The sequence below is a fragment of the Octopus bimaculoides genome, chromosome 10 (assembly GCF_046866305.1).
Source record: "Octopus bimaculoides isolate indiv1 chromosome 10, ASM4686630v1, whole genome shotgun sequence".
Taxonomy (NCBI): domain Eukaryota; kingdom Metazoa; phylum Mollusca; class Cephalopoda; order Octopoda; family Octopodidae; genus Octopus; species Octopus bimaculoides.
Window position 1 is genome coordinate 31,150,682 of NC_142937.1, and position 23,293 is coordinate 31,173,974.

At 36.9% G+C, this 23,293-nt stretch overlaps 2 protein-coding genes across 2 annotated transcripts in view; both read right to left on the bottom strand.

Moving 5' to 3' along the window:
* LOC106868204 (TGF-beta receptor type-1) overlaps positions 1-13,275 on the bottom strand; it is a 44,450-nt gene extending 31,175 nt beyond the window's left edge. The window contains exon 1 of the mRNA XM_089358518.1: positions 13,189-13,275. Coding sequence (XP_089214644.1) covers positions 13,189-13,258 — 70 coding nt within the window. The 5' untranslated portion in view covers positions 13,259-13,275. The remainder of the gene's footprint in view (positions 1-13,188) is intronic.
* A 9,135-nt stretch (positions 13,276-22,410) lies between these two features.
* Positions 22,411-23,283, bottom strand: LOC106868195 (histone H2A). Its single transcript, XM_014913358.3, has one exon. It carries the CDS (start codon positions 23,166-23,168, stop codon positions 22,791-22,793), a length of 378 nt encoding a protein of 125 aa, XP_014768844.1. The 5' UTR covers positions 23,169-23,283; the 3' UTR covers positions 22,411-22,790.
* Between the last annotated feature and the right edge of the window lie 10 nt (positions 23,284-23,293).

Below are 23,293 nucleotides of genomic sequence, written 5' to 3' on the forward strand. Positions count from 1 at the left end.
GGATCAAGTTGTGTGGTTAAGAAGCTTGCTTCCCAACCATGTGGTCTTGGGTTCAGTCCCACTGAATAGCTCAGGGGTGCAGTAGAAGGTACCTACCAGCATCTTTTATTACAGCCCTTCTGAATGGATTTGGCAGATGGAAACTCAAAGAAGCCGTGTGCGTGTGTAAATGTCAGTTTAGTGTATCACTTAGTAGCATATAGTGAAATCCAACTCAAAATCATATGGTTGTGAAGAGCACTTCATAACCACACAGCTGCATATATACAATATATACGTGTGCTGGTGCCATATAAAAAGCACCTGGTCCACACTCTGTAAAATGGCCAACATTGGGAAGGGCATCCGGCCACAGAAACCATACCAAAACACAAATGAAGCTTGGTGCAGCTCTCCAGATGGTCAGCTCCTGTCAAACCATCCAACCTATGCCAGCATGGAAAACAGACGTTAAATGATGATGATGATAGGCCAATGACAGTACCACCTGATTGGCACTCGTGCCAGTGGAACGTTAAAAGCACCATCTGAGCGTGATCACTGCCAGGGCCACTAACTGGCTCCCATACCGGTGGCACGTAAAAAGCATCATTCGAGTGTGATCGTTGCCTGTGTCGCCTTACTGGCACATGAAAATCAACATTTGGTACTGGCTCCCATGCAGGTGGCACATAAAAAACACCTTTTAAAGCATGGCCGTTGCCAGTACCGCCTGACTGGCCCTCATGCCGATGGCATGTAAAAGCACCCACTACACTCTCAGAATGGTTGGCATTAGGAAGGACATCCAGCTGTAGAAATTTTGCCAGATCAGATTGGAGCCTAGTGCAGCCTTCTGGCTCACCAGTCCTCAAACAGTCCAACCCATGCCAGCAGGGAAAGTGGACATTAAACGACGACGATGATTATATATATATATATATATATATATATATATATATATATGTATATATGTATATATATATATATATATATATATATATATGTATATATATATAAATATATATATATATATATATATATATATATATATATAAATATATATATATATAAATATATATATATATAAATATATATATATATATATATATATAAATATATATATATATATATATATATATATATATATATAAATATATATATATATAAATATATATATATATAAATATATATATATATAAATATATATATATATATATATATATATATATATATATATATATATATATATAATTTATATAAGGGCATTCACTATATAGTAATGCCTCACGCTCAGAGGGACTAAATAAGTCAAAAACTACCAAAAAATAAGCAACATATTTACGAGGTTTTTTCACGCTGACTACTTGATAAATTCTTATAAAGATTTTATCCTATATTATATTATATATATATATATATATATATAGAATGGACATAGAAAAACACCTCAACAAAAACAGTTGACAGTAAACAACTGCTTTATCGTAACACTGCTGCCTATGTCTCTCTGTGAGATTTATAATTAGATCATTTCTAATTTTGTAACCAGTGAATGTGTTTTCACTGAAAATATATATATTTGTGAAGGCTAGACATGCTTTTTCAACCACCTGGTCGGCTACTTCAGGCTGATGATGACTCAGAAACATGTCCCTATATAGTCTCTGCATGACAAAATCCACGTCACTGCTCAAATGCTATCTTTAAGATAGCATGTTAGCACTGGTGTATATGTGTGCATGAAGATGTATATATAGATGCAGACATGGCTGTGTGGTTAACATGTTCACTCCCAAACCACATGATTTGGGGTTCAGTCCCACTGCAAAATACCTTGGGCAGGTGTCTTCGACTATAGCCCCAGCTATAGCCAACCAAAACAATGAGTGTTTTTATATCCCTTTGTCTTGACGTCACATGATGGCTGTAAACAAGTTTCATCGTTACTGAAGTGGTGTCATTCATTTCCAATATTCCATGAAAACATGTCTGGCCATGGGGAGAAACAACCATAACCTGCTCAGGCTGTATTCTAGGCTTACTGGCAATTTCAGACTTGACATTCAGCCAAATTCATGATAAAGCAAGAATGTGCGATCCCAACCCCCACCCCACCCTCTTCAAATGCAGTCAAACCAAAAATAGATCAGCCAATCTGAGTAAAGATAGGCCGTCAGTGCAGAATTAGGTTGTTTACAAATGTCGGTTCACATACAAGCACTGTTTTAGATATTCTTTTGGAGTATTTTTTCCAATTTTTCAACTACTTTTTTGCAGCTCCTGCAAAACATTCTCATCCTCTTTTCTAAAAGTCAGTAGCCATGTAGCTCCTTTAAAAGAACTTGCTTGCCTCCCCCACCCCACACCAACTCATACTTTAACCCCCTCATCTACTAGCATAAAGCTGTCCCTAAACCCCAATCCCCCCACCACTCTTACTCCTATTGTTTCGTACTCTTGAGAGAGCTGGTAGCACACAAAAGTGTACCCTGTGCACTCTGCAACACCATCCAGCCATAGAAACCACACCAAAGTAGACATGGGAACACAATACAGTTCTTGAAGCCACTGGATCCTGCCAAACTGTCCAACCTATGCTAGCATACAACATGGATGTTAAGTGATGATAACGATGATGACAATGATGAACATTCTCAGTCAATTGTTTACAGCATCAATACAAAGACAATGCTTTTTTTTTTCTTTTATAAGTGATAAGGGACTGTAAATTTTAAAAGATTCTTATGAAGAAGATCAACAAGAATTTAATGGAATCTATCCAAAGAATGACTTGAAATCAATTAAAGATGAGAGTTTTCAAATGGAATGTGTGATAACAGGGAGTCTGAAACAGGGAATCAGGGTTCTCAATCAACTAACATTAGTGGTTACACAATATTGCTATGAGACAGCACCAAGATGGCAGGATCATTATTAGCATTGCCAGGCAAAATTCAGCATTTTGTTCATCTTTACATTCTAAATTCAAACTCCACCAGGGTCGACTGTGCCTTTCGTACTTTCAATAAAATAAATAAGGGTCAATAAAATAAATACCAGTTGCGCACTGGGGTCGATGCAATTGACTTACAGCTGCCCCACCACAAATTTCAGGCCTTGTGCCTATAGTAGAAAGCATTATTATTATTATTGTTATTATTATTTGACAAGAATGTTAGAGAATCAAATAAAATACCTTATGGTAATTGTTCCACCAAAATCAACTTATATATGCTGTGACTGAGAAGACTCGGCAACTAAAGTGAGATCACAGCCATGGCTGATGCCAGTGTTGCATGACTGGCCCATTTAAAAGTACTCTTGATGCATCAGGTGATATGATATGCTTGAGAAGACCTGTTGAGTCAAGTAAAGCCAAAATCATAGCTGTGGCCAGTGCCCTCTGACTAGCTCCTGTGCTGGTGTCATGTAAAAAGCACCATCCAAACATGGTTGATGCCAGGTCTACCTGACTGGCTCCTGTGCTGGTGAAATGTAAAAAGCATCATCCGAATGTGGCCGATGCCTGTGCTCCCTGACTGGCTCCCGTGCTGGTGGCATGCAAAAAGCACTATCTGAACGTGATCGATGCCAGGGCCACCTGACTGGCTCGTGTTGGTGACATGTAAAATGCACCCACTACACTCTTGGAGTGGTTGGCGTTAGGAAGGGCATCCAGCTATAGAAATAATGCCAAAACAAACAGCAGAGCTTGGTGTAGTCATCTGATTTGCTTGTTCCTGTCAACTGTCCAACCCATGCCAGCATGGAAAATGGATATACAATGATGATGATGATGAAATATGTGGATTGTGTGTGTATGTGTATGTACATATATTTTGTCATAAGGTCAAAAGTTTGTAGAGGATGGCTAAATTTTGACTAGATAAATCCCCAAATAAATGACTGGTACATATTTTTATTGATGTGAGAGAGATGAATAACTTGCCAAAAATAATCAGTGATACTCACACCGTAGTGTACCCAGCACATAACAAATAGACAAGGGAAAGACACTTGACCTGCTAAATATAGCAACCAAATTTCCATCAAATTGCCTTCTATCAGCTAAAAAAATTTGTCATTCACTGTACAATGAAGTCCCTCATATATAGACAGTATGGTCATGGCTGGAAAGCCTTTCATCAAGGGTTTTCTCAATCAAAACTGATCAGGAACTAACCAACAACAATCAAGATATGCTAATGACAGAGTCTCTACATGGTAGCTCAATTTGCTAACAATAGTAGCTAAATTCCTCAAATCACCTCAAAAAAAAAAAACACATACTGACAATGACTTAAATACAAAAAAGGATGAAATTGTCACATTTGTAATGTTTTAGTCATAACTTTGGTTTGCTACCTCAGAACGACTCTGATTGAGACAAACCACCAAAGAAGCCTTACCATGGATACCCAACCTTCTAAAAACAGCAGCCAAATCTCACACAAATTACTCCCTGCCATTTTACAGGAATGACCAAGGAATGAAGAACAAGAAAGGACACACTGGATAGTGTAGTCCTATTTACCCTATGCCTAAAAAAGGATGAAATTGTCACAACATGAATATTGATATATTCAGTCAATACACAACTGGATCAAATTAAACAACAACAACTACTAAAATATGAGAGCAAAAAACAAAATAGAGAAGTACTTTGAGTGTGAAATCTCAGCTACAAGATCTGTAAAAGTAATTTAATTCCAAAAGACAAATAGTGTCAAATAGAAAGGATATCTCATAAGCTAGACAAATAATAAACTATGATAGGCACAGGCACAGCTGTGTGGTAAGAAGTTTGCTTCCCAACCACATGGTTCCAGGTTCAGTCCTACTGCATGGCACCTTGTTACTATACCCTCAGGCCAACCTAAGTCTTGTGAGTAGATTTGATAAACAGAAACTGAAAGAAGCTTGTGTGTGTGTGTCTATGCTTGTCCACCACTACCACTTAACAACTGGTGTTGGTTTGTTTACATCCCTGTAACTTAGCAGTTCAACAAAAGATACCAACAGCATTTTTTCTTTTCTTAAAGAAAATAGGTTTTGAGGTTGACCCGTTTGACTAAAAATTCTTCAAGGCAGTGCCCCAGCATGGCCACAGTCTAATGACTGAAACAAGTAAAAGATAAAAAATACTAGTTAAAATTGAACTGGTATACATCTTTGTTAGGAATCACTAATATCTGTGACAAGAGCAGCTGCAACACAAACTCATTCTCAACTACATCTCATAAAAGGTCATCCAACTGATTGACAAAGCTTCACTCTCTCCTCCACATTGCAAGCACCGACTCCACCAACATCTCTTATCCTCTTTCTATCTCTTCTCTGACTACAACAACAGTTTCTGCTCTCTGATCTGCCAAACATTTTCCACATGTTTCCTCCTCTATCTTCTCTTCTAACATCAAAACATCTACAGTAAACAACTGACCCCAAAAGTGCAACCCTTAGGAACTCTCTTTCAGTCTATATTCAAAGTGAACCTCAACCACATTGACCTTACCAGTTTTCAAAAGTTTATGGGTACTGCCCATTGTTTTTATAGTTTTAATGTAAGAAATATAAGAAAAAACATCACATAATATCATTGGGAGCCAACCAAATGCAACAATCCCTAGTCTAAGACCTTAAACAAAAAATGTCTGCTATCAGACACAGGTGTGGCTATGTGGTATGAAGCTCGCTTCCCAACCACATGATTCTGGGTCCAATTCCACTGCGTAGCACCTTGGGCAAGAGTCTTCTATAGCCTCAGGCCAACCAAAGCCTTGTGTGTGGATTTGTTAGGTGGAAACTGAAAGAAACCTGTTGTGTATATATGTGTGTGTGTGTGTGTGTGTATTTGTGTCTGTCTTTATTCCTCCACCATCGCTTGACAACTGAATTTGGTGTGTTTACGTCCCCATAATTTAGCAGTTCCACAAAAGGGTCTGTAGAGTAAGTACCAGGCATGCAAAGAATAAGTCCAGGGGTCAATTTCTTTAACTAAAAGGTGGTGCTACAGCATGGCCACAGTCAAAGGACTGAAACAAGTACAAGAATCAATTTATAGAAACATGGCCAATTATCTTGGTTGTGTGTATGCATATAGGCGCAGGAGTGGATGTGTGGTAAGTAGCTTGCTTACTAACCACATGGTTCTGGGTTCAGTCCCACTGCGTGGCACCTTGGGCAAGTGTCTTCTACTATAGCCTTGTGAGTGGATTTGGTAGACGGAAACAAAAAGAAGCCCGTCATATATATATATATATATATATATATATATATATATATATATATACTAGCAGAGATACCCAGCGTTGCCCATGTTACATGCAATGGAAGAATTAGACTTTTCTGTTATATTTTCTCTAATGAACTGGAATACATATGATTCAAATTTCATCAAAATTGCAGATGAGGGTTCTTTCCCTCTTTACTCACCCTAAAAAAATTCTAATCATGATACATGTATCCCATACTACACACACATATATATATATATACATACATGTATATGTATATATATACATTTGTGCAGATGTATACACACACACACACACACATATATATATATATATATGTAAGTATGTATGTATGTATGTATGCCTATATATGTGAGATAATAGTTTCAGTATTAAAATGAAAATATCTGACATTACAATAGAGAGATGTTATTGTTTCACTTTTGACACGTAATACTGAAATAGTGGAGGAGATATGATTATTGCTCTGGGCTCGCACTAGGCAATAAGTTAAAAAAATGTTTGGCCTATGACACTACATGGCCCCTAAGTAAGGCATGTGTAAAATTTGAATGAAATTGGTTGTGTCGTTCTCAAGTTTTAGGGATTCACACAGACACACATTCCCATCTTTATATATATATATATATATATATATATATATATATATATATATATATATATATATATATGTATGTATATGTTTGTATGTCTGTGTTTGTTCCCCCAACATTCTTTGACAACCGATGGTGGTGTGTTTACGTCCCCATCACTTAGCGGTTCGGCAAGAGAGACCGATAGAATAAGTACTAGGCTTACAAAGAATAAGTCCTGGGCTCGATTTCCTCAACTAAAAGGTGGTGCTCCAGCATGGCCTCTGTCGCAGAGTCAATCATTTACAGCTGAGTGAAGAACTGGAGCACTGTGAAATGAAGTGTTTTGCTTAAGAACACAATGTGCCACCGGGTCTAGGAACTGAACCCACCATCTAGTAATCATAAGTGCAACACCATAACTATTAGCATTCATGCCTTCACATATATATATACATGGTGGTTGTCTACTCCTTATGTAGAGTCTGACCACCTTTTGTATGTACACCTTAGATCCATCATGGTGTCTGATGTGGCTTTTTAAACCAGACAATGTTCTGAAAAGACACCCACATAGATTGCATATCTGATTTGGACCACCAAGAGTTGCAGTTAAGTTCTGATCTTTGTGGATCTTAAAATGTCTTTTGAGGCTTCTGTTAGATTTGCAGACTTTATGGCATACAAGGCATTAAAAGGTGTGCACAGACATAAAGGCAGAATAGTTGGTGGAGGTTCGTTTTTCATAGGACCGCAAATGAGATTTGGGCCCAGCAAAAGAAAGGCATGGTCTGTCATAAATTGTGCACACAAAAAGGTCATTGTGATTCACCTTCTTGATTGGAACATTCTTCTTGAAATCTCCCAAGTCTCGCATGCCTGGCCTCTTGAAACGCTTTCACTCCACTCCATACTTTTATATTTATATATATATAGTGAGAATTTACAAAAAAAACAAAAGACGAAGACAGGTGTGTAAACAACAAACAGATGTATTAGTTTAATGCTCGGGAAGTGAGATAGTCTTTTAGGTTTCGAGCCTATGCTGTTTGACAGAAAGGAACACAGAAATAAACAGGGAGAGAAAACAGAAATAGGTTTAGTGGCTAACGATCTATCATGGCGAATGCCGGACAGAGGGGTCTTTTCTTTTAATTTATTCCAGTTGTTGAACTGCAGCCAAGCTGGGGCTCAGTCTAGAAGGGTTTAGTCAGACAAAATGACCACCAGTACTAACTTTTTAAGTCTGGTACTTATTTTATCCGTCTCTTTTGCCAAATGGTTCCATTACAGGGGCATAAAGAAACCAACACCAATTGTGAAGCAGTTGGAGGGGGGTTGGAAAACTCAATGACACACACACATGCATACATGATGGGGTTCCACACAGTTTCCATCTACAAAATTCATTCACAAGGCATTAGGTAGCATAGAGGTATAGTAGAAGACACTTACCCAAGGTACCATACAGTAGGACTGAACCTGAATCCATGCTGTTGCAAAGCAAGCTTATTAACCACACAACCAGAATGTTTATCTCACTCTCTCTCTCTAAGCGCATGCATGGCTGTGTGATAGGAAGCTTGCTTCCCAACCACATGGTTCCGGATTCAGTTCTACTGTGATACCTTGGGCATGTATCTTGTGAATGTATTTTGTAGCTGGAAACTGAAAGAAGCTTCTCGTGTGTGTTTGTTCCCCATCACCACTGCTTGACAACCAGTGTTGGTGTGTGTATGTTCCTGTAACTTAGTGGTTTGGCAAAAGAAATCAATAGAATAAGTACTATTCTTAAAAAAGAAACAAGTCCTGAGGTCAATTCATTCAACTAAAAATTCTTCAAGGCAGTGAGTGTCCCAGCATGGCCACAGTCTAATGCTTGAAACAACAAAAAGAAAAAGGTATAAATACCCCCTCACCCACCCATACATATATGGATTTTATTTAATTGAAACCCAGACAGCTTGGAAAGCTAAATCTACTTTGGAATAGATTTAATCTCAGGAGTAAGGAAACATATCAAACCAGATAATCCAATTCAACCATCTTACTTTCTGTTCCACTAAAGAGAGCACTTTATGCTTCAATGACTTCAATCTTTGTTCAAGATTTCCAGACAAGTCTGGTTATGGTTAATTCACAAAAGTCTCATACTGTGAAACAAGTGAACTATTTATAGTTTTCTTTTTAGTTTATTCATTCACAAATTTTGTTGATCAAATTAACCATTTCCTCGTTAATACACCTCATAATTTAATGAATATTACTAATTAGCCTTGTTAGGTGTGGGACTTAGAGAGTGATACTAAATTGATTTATTACAAAATATACCAAACCTGGGTGAAATACATTACTCACACCTTATTTTAATAATTAAAAGAATATTTGTATTAAATATTGATCTCAAATATTTTGGCACGAGACCAACAATTTTGGAGGAGGAGTAAGTTGATTACATCAACCCCAGTACGCAACTGGTACTTAGTTTATCAACCCAGAAAGAGTGAAAGGTAAAGTTGACCTCAGCTGAATTTGAACTCAGAACATAAAAATGGATGAAATGCCACTAAGCATTTTGTCCAACATCCTAACAATTCTGCTAGCTTGCTGCCTTATTGGTGTTAAATATCAGCAAACTCTCACGCCGGGTGAAATGCTTAGCGGTATTTCATCTGAGTTCAGATTCCACCAGGGTCACCTTTGCCTTTCATCCTTTTGGGGTCGATAAATTAAGTACCAGTTGCATACTGGGTTGATCTAATCGGATGGCTCTCTCCCCCCAAAAATTTTGGGCCTTGTGCCTAGAGTAGAAAAGAAAATTAGCAAGCTCAAAACTACACACACCTTGCTAATTTGCATAAAATATTAGCAAGGGAGCTTCTATTTATTTCTTTATTTTGCATAAAATCATCATCATCTAATATCCATTTTTTTTCCATGCTGGCATGGATTGGATGGCTTAGTAGGACCTGATGAGCTGCTGAGTTGCATCATGCACCAATGTCACCTTTGGCATGGTTTCTACAGCTTGATGCCCTTCCTAAATAAATTATTTTTATTCACTTCTGTTCAAAATATATCTGGTTTTATTTATTTCTACTAGAAAAATTAGGACTTAAATTTATTTTTTATTCATATCAGACTCAAACCAACTACATTTAGCATGTATATCTAGCACAAGTACTCTTAACTATAGAAACTGTTGTAATTAGTATGACCAGCCACTAGAACCAAACTAAGACTTTCCATTTTCAGAACAGCTGCAAGTTGCTCGATTTGGCTGTATCAGACTGGCTCCTATTATGAGTAGCTGGACTTGCTCCACTAAGTCTACTAGAATATAGGAGAATGGGATTAGACAGCTCAAATATCTGTTTTAGTAATGTTGGTGATAGGGTTGTGGTAGGTTAGCCATCATTGAGCAGATCAATGGCATGTTGCTAATCAATGGAACAACCAAACGTGATCGACAAACTCATTCGTTCTAGAGTGTATTGTGTACCGTTCTAATGACTCAACTGAGGGAGCCTTTGTGTGGTCACTTGACCTGCTAGAAATAACAACCAAATATCCATTAAATCACACTCTGCCATCTTTAGAAAAAGATGGAAAAATACATTGAACAGAGATATATGGATATCGTTGTCATCATTTAACGTCCATTTTTCATGCTCACACACAGAGAATGAGATGGTTTGGTCACAGATGGAAAAGCGTTCAATAAGGATTCACTCTGCACTCAGCACCTCATACAAAACCAGCATCAATACTAATCAACAATAACATCATCACCAACAACAACATTATCAAAACTGCCGATATCAATATTATCAACACTAACACCACCACTGTTAGCAACATTACCAACAATAGTGCGTTGAGCCAGTCATAAACTACGGCAGGTGTGAGTTGGATCCCGAAGCTTTTTGGCAAATCACAAATAACAAAATTAAATTAACGCCCACGGCCACATTTATCAACAGCCCAAACAATTACCATTTTGTAAACACATCCTGACCAATTAAATAAATTATACAACTTCAAAACTTATCTGTTTGAGGTTTTCCCCAGATGACCCACAGCTTAGGCAAAAATATCAAGATAAACATTTCATCAATTTTCCTTTCAAGGTTCATTCTTTTCTGTTGTCAACCAACGTCAATCAATGAAGACTGAAGAAACAAGACTCATCACCCAAACCCACCATGACAACAACGTTTGAATTTGCAGACAGAACGGATCAATTTGAACCTGCAGACATTCCCAGACAGCCACGCTGCACCTCGAAGGCGGCGGCATGTCAGGATGTGGAGCGTGGTTCCAGACAAAACTGAAATCTGCCATCTCCAAAGTGCTGGGCCTCCTCTAGATGACGCACCCAAAATGTTCGATTTAACTGACTTCATTCGTTAGATTGATCTCTTTAAGCCAGCGCTGATTAGATTCACATTTGCAGCAAAAATACCACCACCACCACCATCATCATTATTACTACTACTACTACCATAACTAGGTTTGTGTATAATATATAAACTGTTAAAGACATGAATATCACAACTTCCTGTGTTTTCCTTCTGAGGATTTAAGCATAAAATACAATAATGGATGAGAGGATACTCTTATTACATGGATTTATAAAGGCATGGGAAGTTGGAATGTTCATGCTTTTCAAGGTCATTAACGACGCAAATTATACACATAAAGAAGCCAGGCAGACAGTGAATGACGAGAAAGCGGAGAGGGCGACCGAATGGAATAAAATAGGAGGAAAGAAAGAGAGGAAAATGAAAAGAGTAAGAATGAGAGGGTGAAAAAAGAAAGGGAGGGAGGCAGGGCCAGACAGACATGACGGGGAGAAGGGAGGCCAAAAGCTCCATCATAACAAACTGCAGACAACGTAAACAGTGGATTCCTTTGCTTCGAATTTAATCTAGCAGTAGGCAAGTGGCGGCATTAATGGTAGGGTGGTGCTGGGAATCTATACAGATCAAAAACCATGTCTAGCTTGCATGTGAATATGGTGATTGAGTAATAGCAAAACAGACAAGGGAAAGAGGGAAGAAAGACAAGGGAACAGTAAGGAGGGGGGGGGGGGGAATATGTCTACGAAGCAATCACCATGGCAAAGTCAATAATAATAATAATAATAGAAAAAAATGGGAAGAGAAACGGTGTATATGTGAGGCAAGCAAATGAAGCAGACAGTTGATCGCCTTCTTTCGTAGCAGAATTAAATCTTATAACATGTGACCAATGACTGCTGCAAGAGGAAAATAATAACAGAGACTAAAACATTGTATTAACGAACCTACCAAGCCACTAATTTCTTTACTACGTTCCCTGGAAATATTAATATCTTTTGTTTTCGTATATAAACATGTAAATTATAAGAAAGAAGAAAATAATAACAGGAAGGTTGTAAAACATTGTCAGTCTGAACTTCCTTTCGTTGTTTAGTAAGGAATTGATTTAATAAACGGAGAAATGCCCTCAATAAGTTTGTTTATTCCTTCTGCAACGAAGGAAAATAAACAGACCAAAAAAAAAAGTAGTGAAATATTATGTGGATGAAAGGGAAAATAATGAAAAAAAAGCAAACAAGCAAGATTTAAAAAGGAGGATTGGGACAAAAAGATGAAGTAACAATTCTCATGAGTAATATTAAGCAGTGTTAGTAAAGCTAAAGCAGGCCATCATTGCTTACTTGTAGACTAAAAGTAAATTAACACCCAAACAACAACCTTGGTTGGTTTTAGAACAGTAAAAAGAGACAAGAAGAGGTTATGGAACAAGAACAGTTGCATTAATGAAGACGGTGTGTGTTAGTGCCTCGTAATTTAAAACCAAAACAACATCAAGTTAATCCACAACAGTAAACTTGGTCAACTGTAATTGTTATGTACATCAATGAAACACAAAATATATAGACGTGCAAATAGCTATGTGTGTGTGTGTGTGTATATATATATATATATATATAGTTTCTCGGTGTGCATACGAATGCAGTTGTGTGCAGCTTGAAGTTGTTTTGTTGGAATCATCAGAAACATATATATATATATATATATATATATATATATATATATATATATATATATATATATATATATATATACTTACACACACATGCACAATATTCTTTTTTTTTCTTTTTCCAATCAGCTTATGCAAAAACATTTTTGTTCGTTCGGTAAAAACACATACAAACATCCCTCATATATATACATATATGTGTGTGTGTGTGTGTGTGTACACAACGATGCGGCTGAAAAGGAATAAAGAAAACAAGGAAATGCACGAGAATAGATAGAAGATTTAGGAATCACTAGCGGGATAGCTACTCAAGGGTTTCTGGATCCACTGGAAAAGCCACTTACCTAAGGTGTCATACACATGCAACAACCAAATAACCAGCTGCACACAAAATACATTAACAAAGTCCGCCATGATAGCTTACTGAAACTGACAAATATTTCTCCCACAAGTCATTGCGCGGCTGCGTGTAAAGCTTCCGGAGTCGGCGGCAGCCATTCTGTGTAGACTTTTGTCAGTGTTAATATGCCAGACAGTCTTTTCATAGACGATATATTAACTGAATATATTCCTATGCAAGATACGTAATCTTAAAGATATAATAGAGCTGAAGAGAATAGCAGACTTAGAAAACAAACTTAAACGTAATATGCTAATGCTGGCGTGCACCTTTCCCTCGTTTAATGATCCAAGTTTGCTTTAAGATATTGGAAATTTGTCCATATCTGAATAATAGGAATCATACATATAGTTCTAATTGTTTATTATATTATTTTATTGCATCTGTTTGTTGCCTTAAAAACAACTGTAGTTTTATTATGTATTTTGTTTCTTTTCCAGAGGATAATGAATGCAGTTTGGAAATGACAAATGTAAAACCATTTACTTTGAGACCAATATATTACTGGTTACTCATGTTTTCCTCATCAAAGAAAAATCATTCTATACAAAATCTGAAATGTCCTACTTTTGCTATTTATAATTACCATTCTCTCCATGGATTTATCAACTTTTTCACTCACTACTGCCAGTTATCCTTTATAACCCAAGTTTTTTTTTTTTTTACATAGACTGTATCCCGTCTAGTATCGATTAAATGATAAATAAAAAAAATAGGATCTTTTCAATTTGACAGCCAGATTTTTTTATTAATTTTATTTAACTAAACACTTTGAAACGTCGGATACTTGTAGAGTGTGTCACATAGAACAGGGTTTACTCTTAATGTTTTTGACAAAATTTTGTATTTTAGAAGTTATTTCATGTTAAAGTCGTATTTGGGTAATTTTAACCAATCAATGACGTGTATTCAGCTGAAGAAAATTACTGCTGCTGTTTGCAAACAGCAACTTCTGGGTCCACTCCCCTAACAAAACCCTTCTTTAATAACCAGAGATGTTTTTATAGCAGGTCCGTGAACATGTTAAGCTGGCAGACCTTTCAGTATCCTGGGGTCGGTGGGAAAACTCATTTGAATAAAAGGGGTCCATGGTAGTGAAAAGGTTGGGAACCTCTACTACAGCAATCAACATCTTACAACCACAAATACATTGTTAAGTACCACTGCAACCACCTCATCTCGCACACAGTACCACATTCACTAAAACAACATCACATTCAACATAATACTATGACAGGTACTACTACAATAGAATTACAGTTGCTACAACACAACAATATCATAGACATTTTCATGTTTCTCTCGCATAACTAACTGATCATTCTAGTTATTACAATACAGCTAGGGGCCATCACCACTCTGCTACACGTCCCACTGCAACCTATACTAAGATCATCCCAACCATTAACACACCACTACAGTCATATCAAAACATCCCAAACAGTACTACAGCTGTCACTATATTTCTGTATATACAACCACCAGTTTCATTCATAATACTGAGACTACCACTGCATTGCTACAGACTAAACCCTGCTCATCACTACAGTTCCCATCACAGTTTTCTTTGCAACTGCAATTGTTATCCTCACACTGCAGTCTCTGTCAAACATCTACAGTCAATTATCACACAACAATAGGGCAGCAAGCCGGCAGAAACGTTAGCACCCCAGGCGAAATGCTCAGCGGTATTTCATCTGTCTTTACGTTCTGAGTTTAAATTCCGCTGAGGTTGACTTTGCCTTTCATCGTTTCAGGATTAATAAATTAAGTACCAGTTTGTGTACTGGAGTCAACCTAATCGACTCATCCCCTCCCCAAAAATTTCAGGCCTTGTGCCTAGATTAGAAAAGATTATCACACAACAATAGAAACTGTATACACTGTTGCTGGATCATGTAAACCACCAGATAACAGTGAGTTGACATGCTTTTAATAACCACTAATACCACCAGCACACCATAATCATCACTACCGACCCATTTCTGTAGCTACTACCATCAAGAGATATCTCTGCAGTTAATCACGAGAAAGAAGTAACAGTGGCCCCAGCGTTTTCAGCCCCTCCCTTACGCTAATGGTGGTGGTGGGAGAGGTTGATTGGAACAACTTGCTGAGATTAACTGTTCTTGCTTTGCTTTAATTAATTTTGTAAATAACGAAGAATTTAGTAAAATAAATGTCATTCGTCAGCTTGTGCAAGGTGGTGTACTGGCAGAATCATTACTGTGCTGGACAAAATGCTGCCGAGCAATTTGTCCATATTTACATTCTGAGTTCAAATTCCACGGAGATTGACTTTGCCTTTCATCCTTTCAGGGTCAAAGTGCCAGTTACGCACTGGGGTTGATGAAATCAACTACCCTCTTCCCCAAAATTTCAGATCTTGTGCTTATAGTAGAAAGGAATTAGTTGATGTTTTGGACATAAATTAATATGAAATTTTGATGAAAAATTTTAATTTGGATCGCTTTAAAATAGGAAAATTGAGTCATAGAACCATGGCACCATCACCAATGCTTTTGACACAGCACCATCACCAGTGCTTTTCACATGGCACCAACACTGACAGGATCAACAAGTTCCTTGCAAGATAAGAACCCCCTCAACTGGGAGTGGGGATTAGTGTTGAGTTGGGTGTGGTTTTGTGCCAGGTTTCATATGCATGAAGATTCTCCTGAAGATGATGTTTGTGAGTGACACAATCGATTAGTATTATCAGGTGAGAGTGTTGGTGGAAGAGATCAGTGATGGTCCATCAATATCATCATCATCATTGCCATTTAATGTTCATTTTCCATAGTATGTGTAGCACCTTGGATAAGTGTCTTCTACTATAGCTCTGGGCTGACCAAAGCCTTGTGAGTGGATTCAATAGATGGAAACTGAAAGAAGCCTGTCATATTTATGTGTGTGTGTCTTTGTCTGCCACTACCGCTTGACAACTGGTGTTGGTGTGTTAGCATCCTTGCAACTTAGCTAACTTAGTGGTTTGACAAAAAGGAACTGATAGAGTAAGTACCAGGGTCGATTCACTTGACTAAAAATTCTTCAAGGCTGTGCTACAGTATGGCTGCAATCTGATGATTGAAACAAATAAAAGAGTAAAAGAAAATCTTGCAACCAATCTCCAGCTTGTTTGCTCTCCTTCTTGCATTGCCTATATTTCTTCGGTTCCCATTCTGTTGGTTGCAAGAACTAAAAATGATCTGAATTTGTGGTACAAGGCCAGTGGACAAAAGTGATATAGAAACACTCATGGGTTTACTCTAACTGTAAAATGTGCCACTTGTTGGGGTAAATTCCACCCCTGAGGGCTGAGTCTGTAACCCAGGAAGTCATGTTGACTTACACACAGAAATTTGCATGTACTATTAAAGATTATGTTAAAGCAGTGAGTTAGCAAAACCGTTAACATCCCAGGCAAAATGATAAGAAGCGTTTTTTCTGTCTTTATGATATTTATATATTAAATGCAAATGTTTCATATATGTTATAAGGTCATCTTTAATGTGAAAGGGTATGACCAGTGCCTCCCTTTCCAGAGTTTAATGCTGAAGAGAAGATATAACTACTCTGAAATTCATGTGTCTATCTCTCTACGTAGGAAGCACTTCAACCTGATCCAGTGTGTTTACACCTATTTGTCAACAGCAAGAATTTTTCTCCATGACAAAATACAGTGGCTTTCTTCTTCTTCTTCTTCATTTAACATTTACCTTCCATGTTGGACAATAGGTTCAAATATGTATCAAGCACATTTGAGCTGGCAGTTAGTTTATATTTGTGCATATCACTGGTTAACGCTTCTAATCTGTAATTTTTTTTGTGTCATATTAACAAAATTTATTTTTGTGCAGGAAGTATTTATTTTTAAATATGCTCTCGGTTGATCTATGATGCTTGGAACACAGATAAATAATGCTGTTTCCAACTTTTGTCATTGCTGTCACCATTACTGGGTTGTTTTTTTTTCTTTCCTTCAATATGAGAAAATTTTTAAACGATGTTTGCTGGTGTTTATTCTTTCAGTTGTTTCAGTCATTTGGTTGTGGCAATACTGGAGCACTGCCTTGATTGTACATTTGTTTTTTGTTTTTTTTAATTTGTAAGACACTTCCCTTTAAAGGGGCTTCAGAACCTGCTTCATAGCTTCCCTGACAGCATCCACACACCTTAGGAGATATTTTCATGATGTGAACACACGGTTCAAATAGCAATCAAACTATGACCATGATGCATATCACATTCAGTATTAGCTTATCCTGAATCTCTTATCTTTTACTTGCGTCTGTCATCAGATTGTGGCCATGCTTTGAAGAATTTTTGGTCAAATGAATTGACCCAGTGCATATTTTTTGTGTAAAACCTGGTACTTATTCTATTTTGCTGAACTACTGACTTATGGGGATGTAAACACACCAACACTTTCAGTTTCTATCTACCAAGTTCACTCACAAAGCTTGGGTCAGCTCAATGCTATAGTAGAAGACACTTGCCCAAGGTGCCATGCAGTGGGGTGAACCCAGAACAATGAGGTTGGGAAGCAAATGTCTTACCACACAAACACCTACATATTTAAATATTTTTTGAGAAAGATTTAGTTGAAATCTCTTAAAGGTCAGGTTACAGTGTAGGATTCTTTGCACTTGGTATTCAAATAATACAGCTAACAAAAGAGGTGACCTAAAAAAACATCACCATGAAACTCTCCTTATATCTGTGGTGGAAAAAGTAGACAGGAAAATAAACTGGCTTTATTTTGGTTAATGTCTTTGTACACTGAGGAACATGAGAGTGCTCATGAAGAAGAAAACAAAATGCCCGATCTTAACTCAAACAAGCAGGGATTGGGTTCCAACGGTCCAACAGCGAAGTACACCCTGGCTTTTTTTTCTTCTCTGCACACAAGTGCCACTTCTTTTGTCATCTAGTTCATTACATCCTTCACTTATCTAAAAATCACTTCATGCACCAGCAAACTAAGAAATTAACCAACTAAAGACAATTTTTATCTACAATAACTTCCATTTCTAAGTAGAACTTATTTTTACTTTTCCTCACCGTTTTACATACTGAAAAAAAGATTTCTTTTTTAAGAATCGTCATCTCCGTATTTTTAAGGGTGGAATCTCCCACTCCACCCTTCACATTTTTTTCGAAAAATAGTTAAAAATCAAAAGTTTAGTAAGTCGAGAAAACTGAAAATTTATAAAGCCTTTTTCTTTGGCAAAATTGAAATATCTGCTGTTGGAAACCTTCAGTTTGTGATCATAGACCGAAAGATTACCGTGTACTGTATACACACTAATAATTAAACACTATATATTGTTTAGCAATGGTCTTTCAACCACTTGGTAACTAAGTTTGTTAGCGTCAACATTGTTCAATATATTTACTTAGACAAGTCACAACAGGTATCTTCTAAAGTCTATTATTTCAATGAAATTTTATTAAAAAGTTCAGTGATATTCATTTTCGTCTTCACCAAAACAATTTTACTTTTCAACAGTTGCACTTCAGCTTGTCAACCCACTCCCCATAGAGCAGCTACATCACTTTTACCAATTAGTGAACAATATTTCGTTAGAATTATTTCATCTTGACTTTCGATACTTTTTTTTTAATAAATATTTAAGAGTTATTTCAATAATTAACGCTTCTATATTTCTTTAAAATGTCTATTCTGTACCATCTTTTGAAGGATATTCGGCTGCCATTTCTAGCAGGTCGAGACTTGTAGGAAGGTGTTAGACGGAAAAAAAAGCGAAAAACGAAATGGTTTCAGGAAAGTGAGACATTGGACTAGGATCAAAATTTCAAGGTGGAAAATTATTCACAGGATCAATAGAAAGTTGTTTTTTTTGCTATTTGCTGGGTCCGAAGGGGTCGCACCCATAGCTTCTGCGGGGCTTTTTTCTAATCTAGACCAATGCTCCGCAACCGGTATGCCGCAGCACACTGGTGTCTCACGAGATGACGCTAGGTGTTCAGCAATGTGTAACCCGAATATAATTTTTTCCCCTATACTTTTAGTTCAGGTGTGCCACCGAATTTTGAAAAAAAGCATAAGCGTACCGCAAGTGAAAACAAGTCGAGGAGCATTAGGGTAGACCACTGAAATAGATAGGTTTCGGTTTTGAACTTCGATATCAACACCTACCGGAAAGACAGAGATCTGGGCATCCTGATCAGTGGTTGGCCAAGAGGGTTGGAGTTGGACACAAGGTCAGGAGATTACAAAAAAAAAAGACTGACACTCCGTCGGTTACGACGATGAGTGTTCCAGTTGATCCGAACAACGGGACAACCTGCTCGTGACATTAACATGCAAATGGCTGAGTACTCCAGAGACGTGTACCCTTATTGTACAGGGAGATTCAGGTTGACAAGGTTGGTCATTTGAATTACAGGTACAACTCATTTTTGCTAGCTGAGTGGACTGGAGCAATGAGAAATAAAGTGTCTTGCACAAGGACACAACACGCCACTGGCTATCGAACTCACGAGCGTGAACCAAACACCTTAACCGATAAGAGTTGAAAGGGATCGGAACAGAAGGGGCGTGAGCCCAGCTGGTTCCGTGGAGCAGAGGACATTAGAGTAGTGGTAGAGAGAGGAGACAGAGCTAATCAGTGGATCAACGGCTGGAGTAGGTCTTTTGAATTACTTTGTACCAATCGGAAAGTTGATCCTTTCGTGAATGCGGTTTTGGGTGTCAACCTACAATAGCAATACTATCTTAGATATGAAAGAAACACTACCTTAAGGGCCTCAGTTGAGCTTTGGAGAATATCAATATTTGCTGCGAATTTGAGAAGCGTTTGTTTTCTTGCTGTTGTCCAGAGAAACAAGTTCGGAGGATGACTTCAAAGAGTTAGTGTGTTGGTATATGGTGTCTAGGCTTTAAGTGGCTGATGCAATTATAGGGAGACAACTGACCAACTGATTGATCAATCAGTTAATTGGTTAAATAATTAACCAGTTGATAAATAAAAAGAAGTGAAATAGAAACAGCGCTTGTATTATTGGCATAATGAGCCTCTCGGAATACAAAGCCTGTCAACACACAAGTTCACATTAAGAATCTTGAAAATCAAATTTAAAATTTAGAAACAGATTTAACGTCGTTAGGGACCTTACACTGTATCCCTAAGAATATGTGATTTATTAATTTTAAAGCGTTTTAATTTTATTCGATGATAATCTATCAAGGACAAGCTTTTCCTTTAAATGATAGTTTATGCCATTTTATAGGTCAAATGTTTGTTCTTGAGCCAAGAATGTAGTGTTTCTAGACTTTCATTTAATTTCCTTTACTGGACAATCAGACTGCCTTTAGGACTCAGCTGAGGGAAAGGGTTGCTAGAAATAACAGCCAAATCTCATCTATCACAATGCTTTCAAACGCATGACGTTTGAGCCGGGATTAGTTTTCAAAAGCTGCAACCAAGAGTTGAAATGAAACTGGAAAGGTTGCCTTTAAACAAGTTTGGCCAAAGGAGAATCTAAAAGAAACCCCATGGTTTCTCTAAAACAAAGTGTTTAATTCTACCAAAATATAGAAAACTTCATAAATTTGAATGTGAAGACAGATTTTAACGTTTAGACAAATTTTTTTTTAATCTGAAATTCATTTCAAATTTGCGAACCGTTTTTTTTTTTTTTTTTTCCCCTTTCTGGCGCAGATTACAAGTTACTTCAAACTTTTCTCATTAGGAAACTATCAGCTTAACAACTTTGGTCTTTATTTGATATCTGTAGGTCAGCAAGTCTAAGAAGTGACCATCACGGTCAAAGATATCCATTTTGTATACTAATCGAGAGCAGAGTATATACTGCTTTCAATCCCATATTAAGATTTACTAGACACTTTCAGGGCTCAAAAAAGATATATAGGGCAGAGTTTTACTGCTATTTCTAGCACATGCAAGTTTCACATGTGTCAAATACTTTAAAAGAATATTAGCTATATACCACTAAATATATTCACACAAATTACCTTTCATATATAGCAGCACTGGCTCACACGAAAACCATTCGGTACACAAATCATTAACAGAGTAGACTTAGCCAATGTTAACAGCAATTATTTCTATTATTTTCACCAAGGAGGAGGACTTCTCCTTTTCACCAGGTAACAGAAATAATAAACATGAATAAACCTGCTGAAGACGAGTCTGTTGGAATGTTACAATGTAAATTTATGGTCAACTTCCAGATCTCAAGATAATTTCCTAGTAAGATCTGCTCTCTTTAAAACATCATTCATCACAGGTGAAACAATGTTCTTTAAATAAATGAATTTAAAAGTTCGGTCTTTTATTTTTTTTAACTAAGTTTTTTGTTCCCGGGTGAAGATCTTTATATTAACCGATAAATCCATAAAATTAAGGTTGAACAATTCAGTTTTTAATAAAAACGATGTTAAAATCAAACTTCCACCGCCACACATTCACAAACTATTCTTTTAGGGTTGGAAAATTAATTTACAATAAGTTGTATTAATTTTCACTTCGCCAACTTTGTAATTTTTTTTTCCTTTCATGAAATTCCTGCAGATTATCAAAAAGGTGATGACGATTACAGGTGAAGAAATTTTTATTAATAAAAAAAAGAAAAGCTAAATGATGCAATTTATGGAAAACAAAAAAAATTAACATAGTTCTAGCCTATTACATATCAATTTTGAGTAATAATACTCTCCAATTTTTCTTAATATTGATGAAAAATAAAAATCAAGATAATATCGTTTCATTAAATTGTGAATAATTGATTGCATAGTCTTGCTTTTTATTAAAAAAAAAATCGGTTTCACCAGAAACTCATTAATGACAATATTTCGATTTAAAACAACACCAGGACAAACCGAGGAGTGTACAAGCATATATATATAGCTTGATAGTGAAAGATAAACTAGAACGAAATATACAACAGTTATCTTGCAAGTCAGCCACGATAAATTATTAATATCAATTAGATTATTCTAGATATATATATCTATACAGGTCTAACCACCTTTAATCATAAATCTGTTAATATCGCCGTATATCATTCAAAAAGAATGTCACGAAAGCCTATTCAATTTTAGTTTAGTACTGTAAATATATTTTAAGACATACAAAATGTCAAAAAAAAAAGATTTAAGGATAATGAATCGAAAAGCTGAAATGTATAATCATTTATTGACAAGTTTAAAATAACTAGCACAGGGTCCATCTCTTCTAAATAGAATGAAATGAAAAATCGTTTTATTACAATATTTTATGTTGGTTATTTACAAAAGAGACCTTCCTGCAAATATACATTCAGAAATAAAGTCATTGTTCACACATGAACGTCTCTCTTACCTCCGACAGACGGAGTAAATTAGTTCTGGTATCTTTAAGCGCTGTAATTATTCTTCCTGCGACTCCAAGAGTCGTTCCACAGACCAAAATCATTCCTCAACTACAAGCGCATAAATCAACTCGAGAACGTCCATAAATACAGATGGTCCTAAAAAAAGAGCCAAATTTTCGATATGCTGTAGTTCCAAGGGAGAGATTAACTGGAAGCCTTCTGGGTCTTCTTGGGGAGAAGAACAGCCTGAATATTGGGAAGAACACCACCCTGGGCGATGGTCACTCCAGACAAAAGTTTGTTTAATTCTTCGTCGTTACGGATGGCCAACTGTAAATGACGGGGAATAATTCTCGATTTCTTGTTGTCTCTGGCAGCATTTCCTGCCAATTCCAACACTTCGGCAGCCAAATATTCCATAACAGCAGCCAAGTAGACTGGAGCTCCGGCACCAACACGTTCGGCATAATTTCCTTTGCGGAGAAGACGGTGGATACGACCGACAGGGAACTGAAGCCCAGCACGGGATGAACGGGTTTTACTCTTTCCCTTCACTTTACCTCCTTTACCACGACCAGACATTTTCTATAGGTAATTATGACAGCAAGAACACACGAAGCTAATGACAATAGAATAATAAAATGCTTACTTGGCTTAAATAAGCATAAAGTGGCTCAACTCGCTATCTGTTTACGTCTTCACTATTT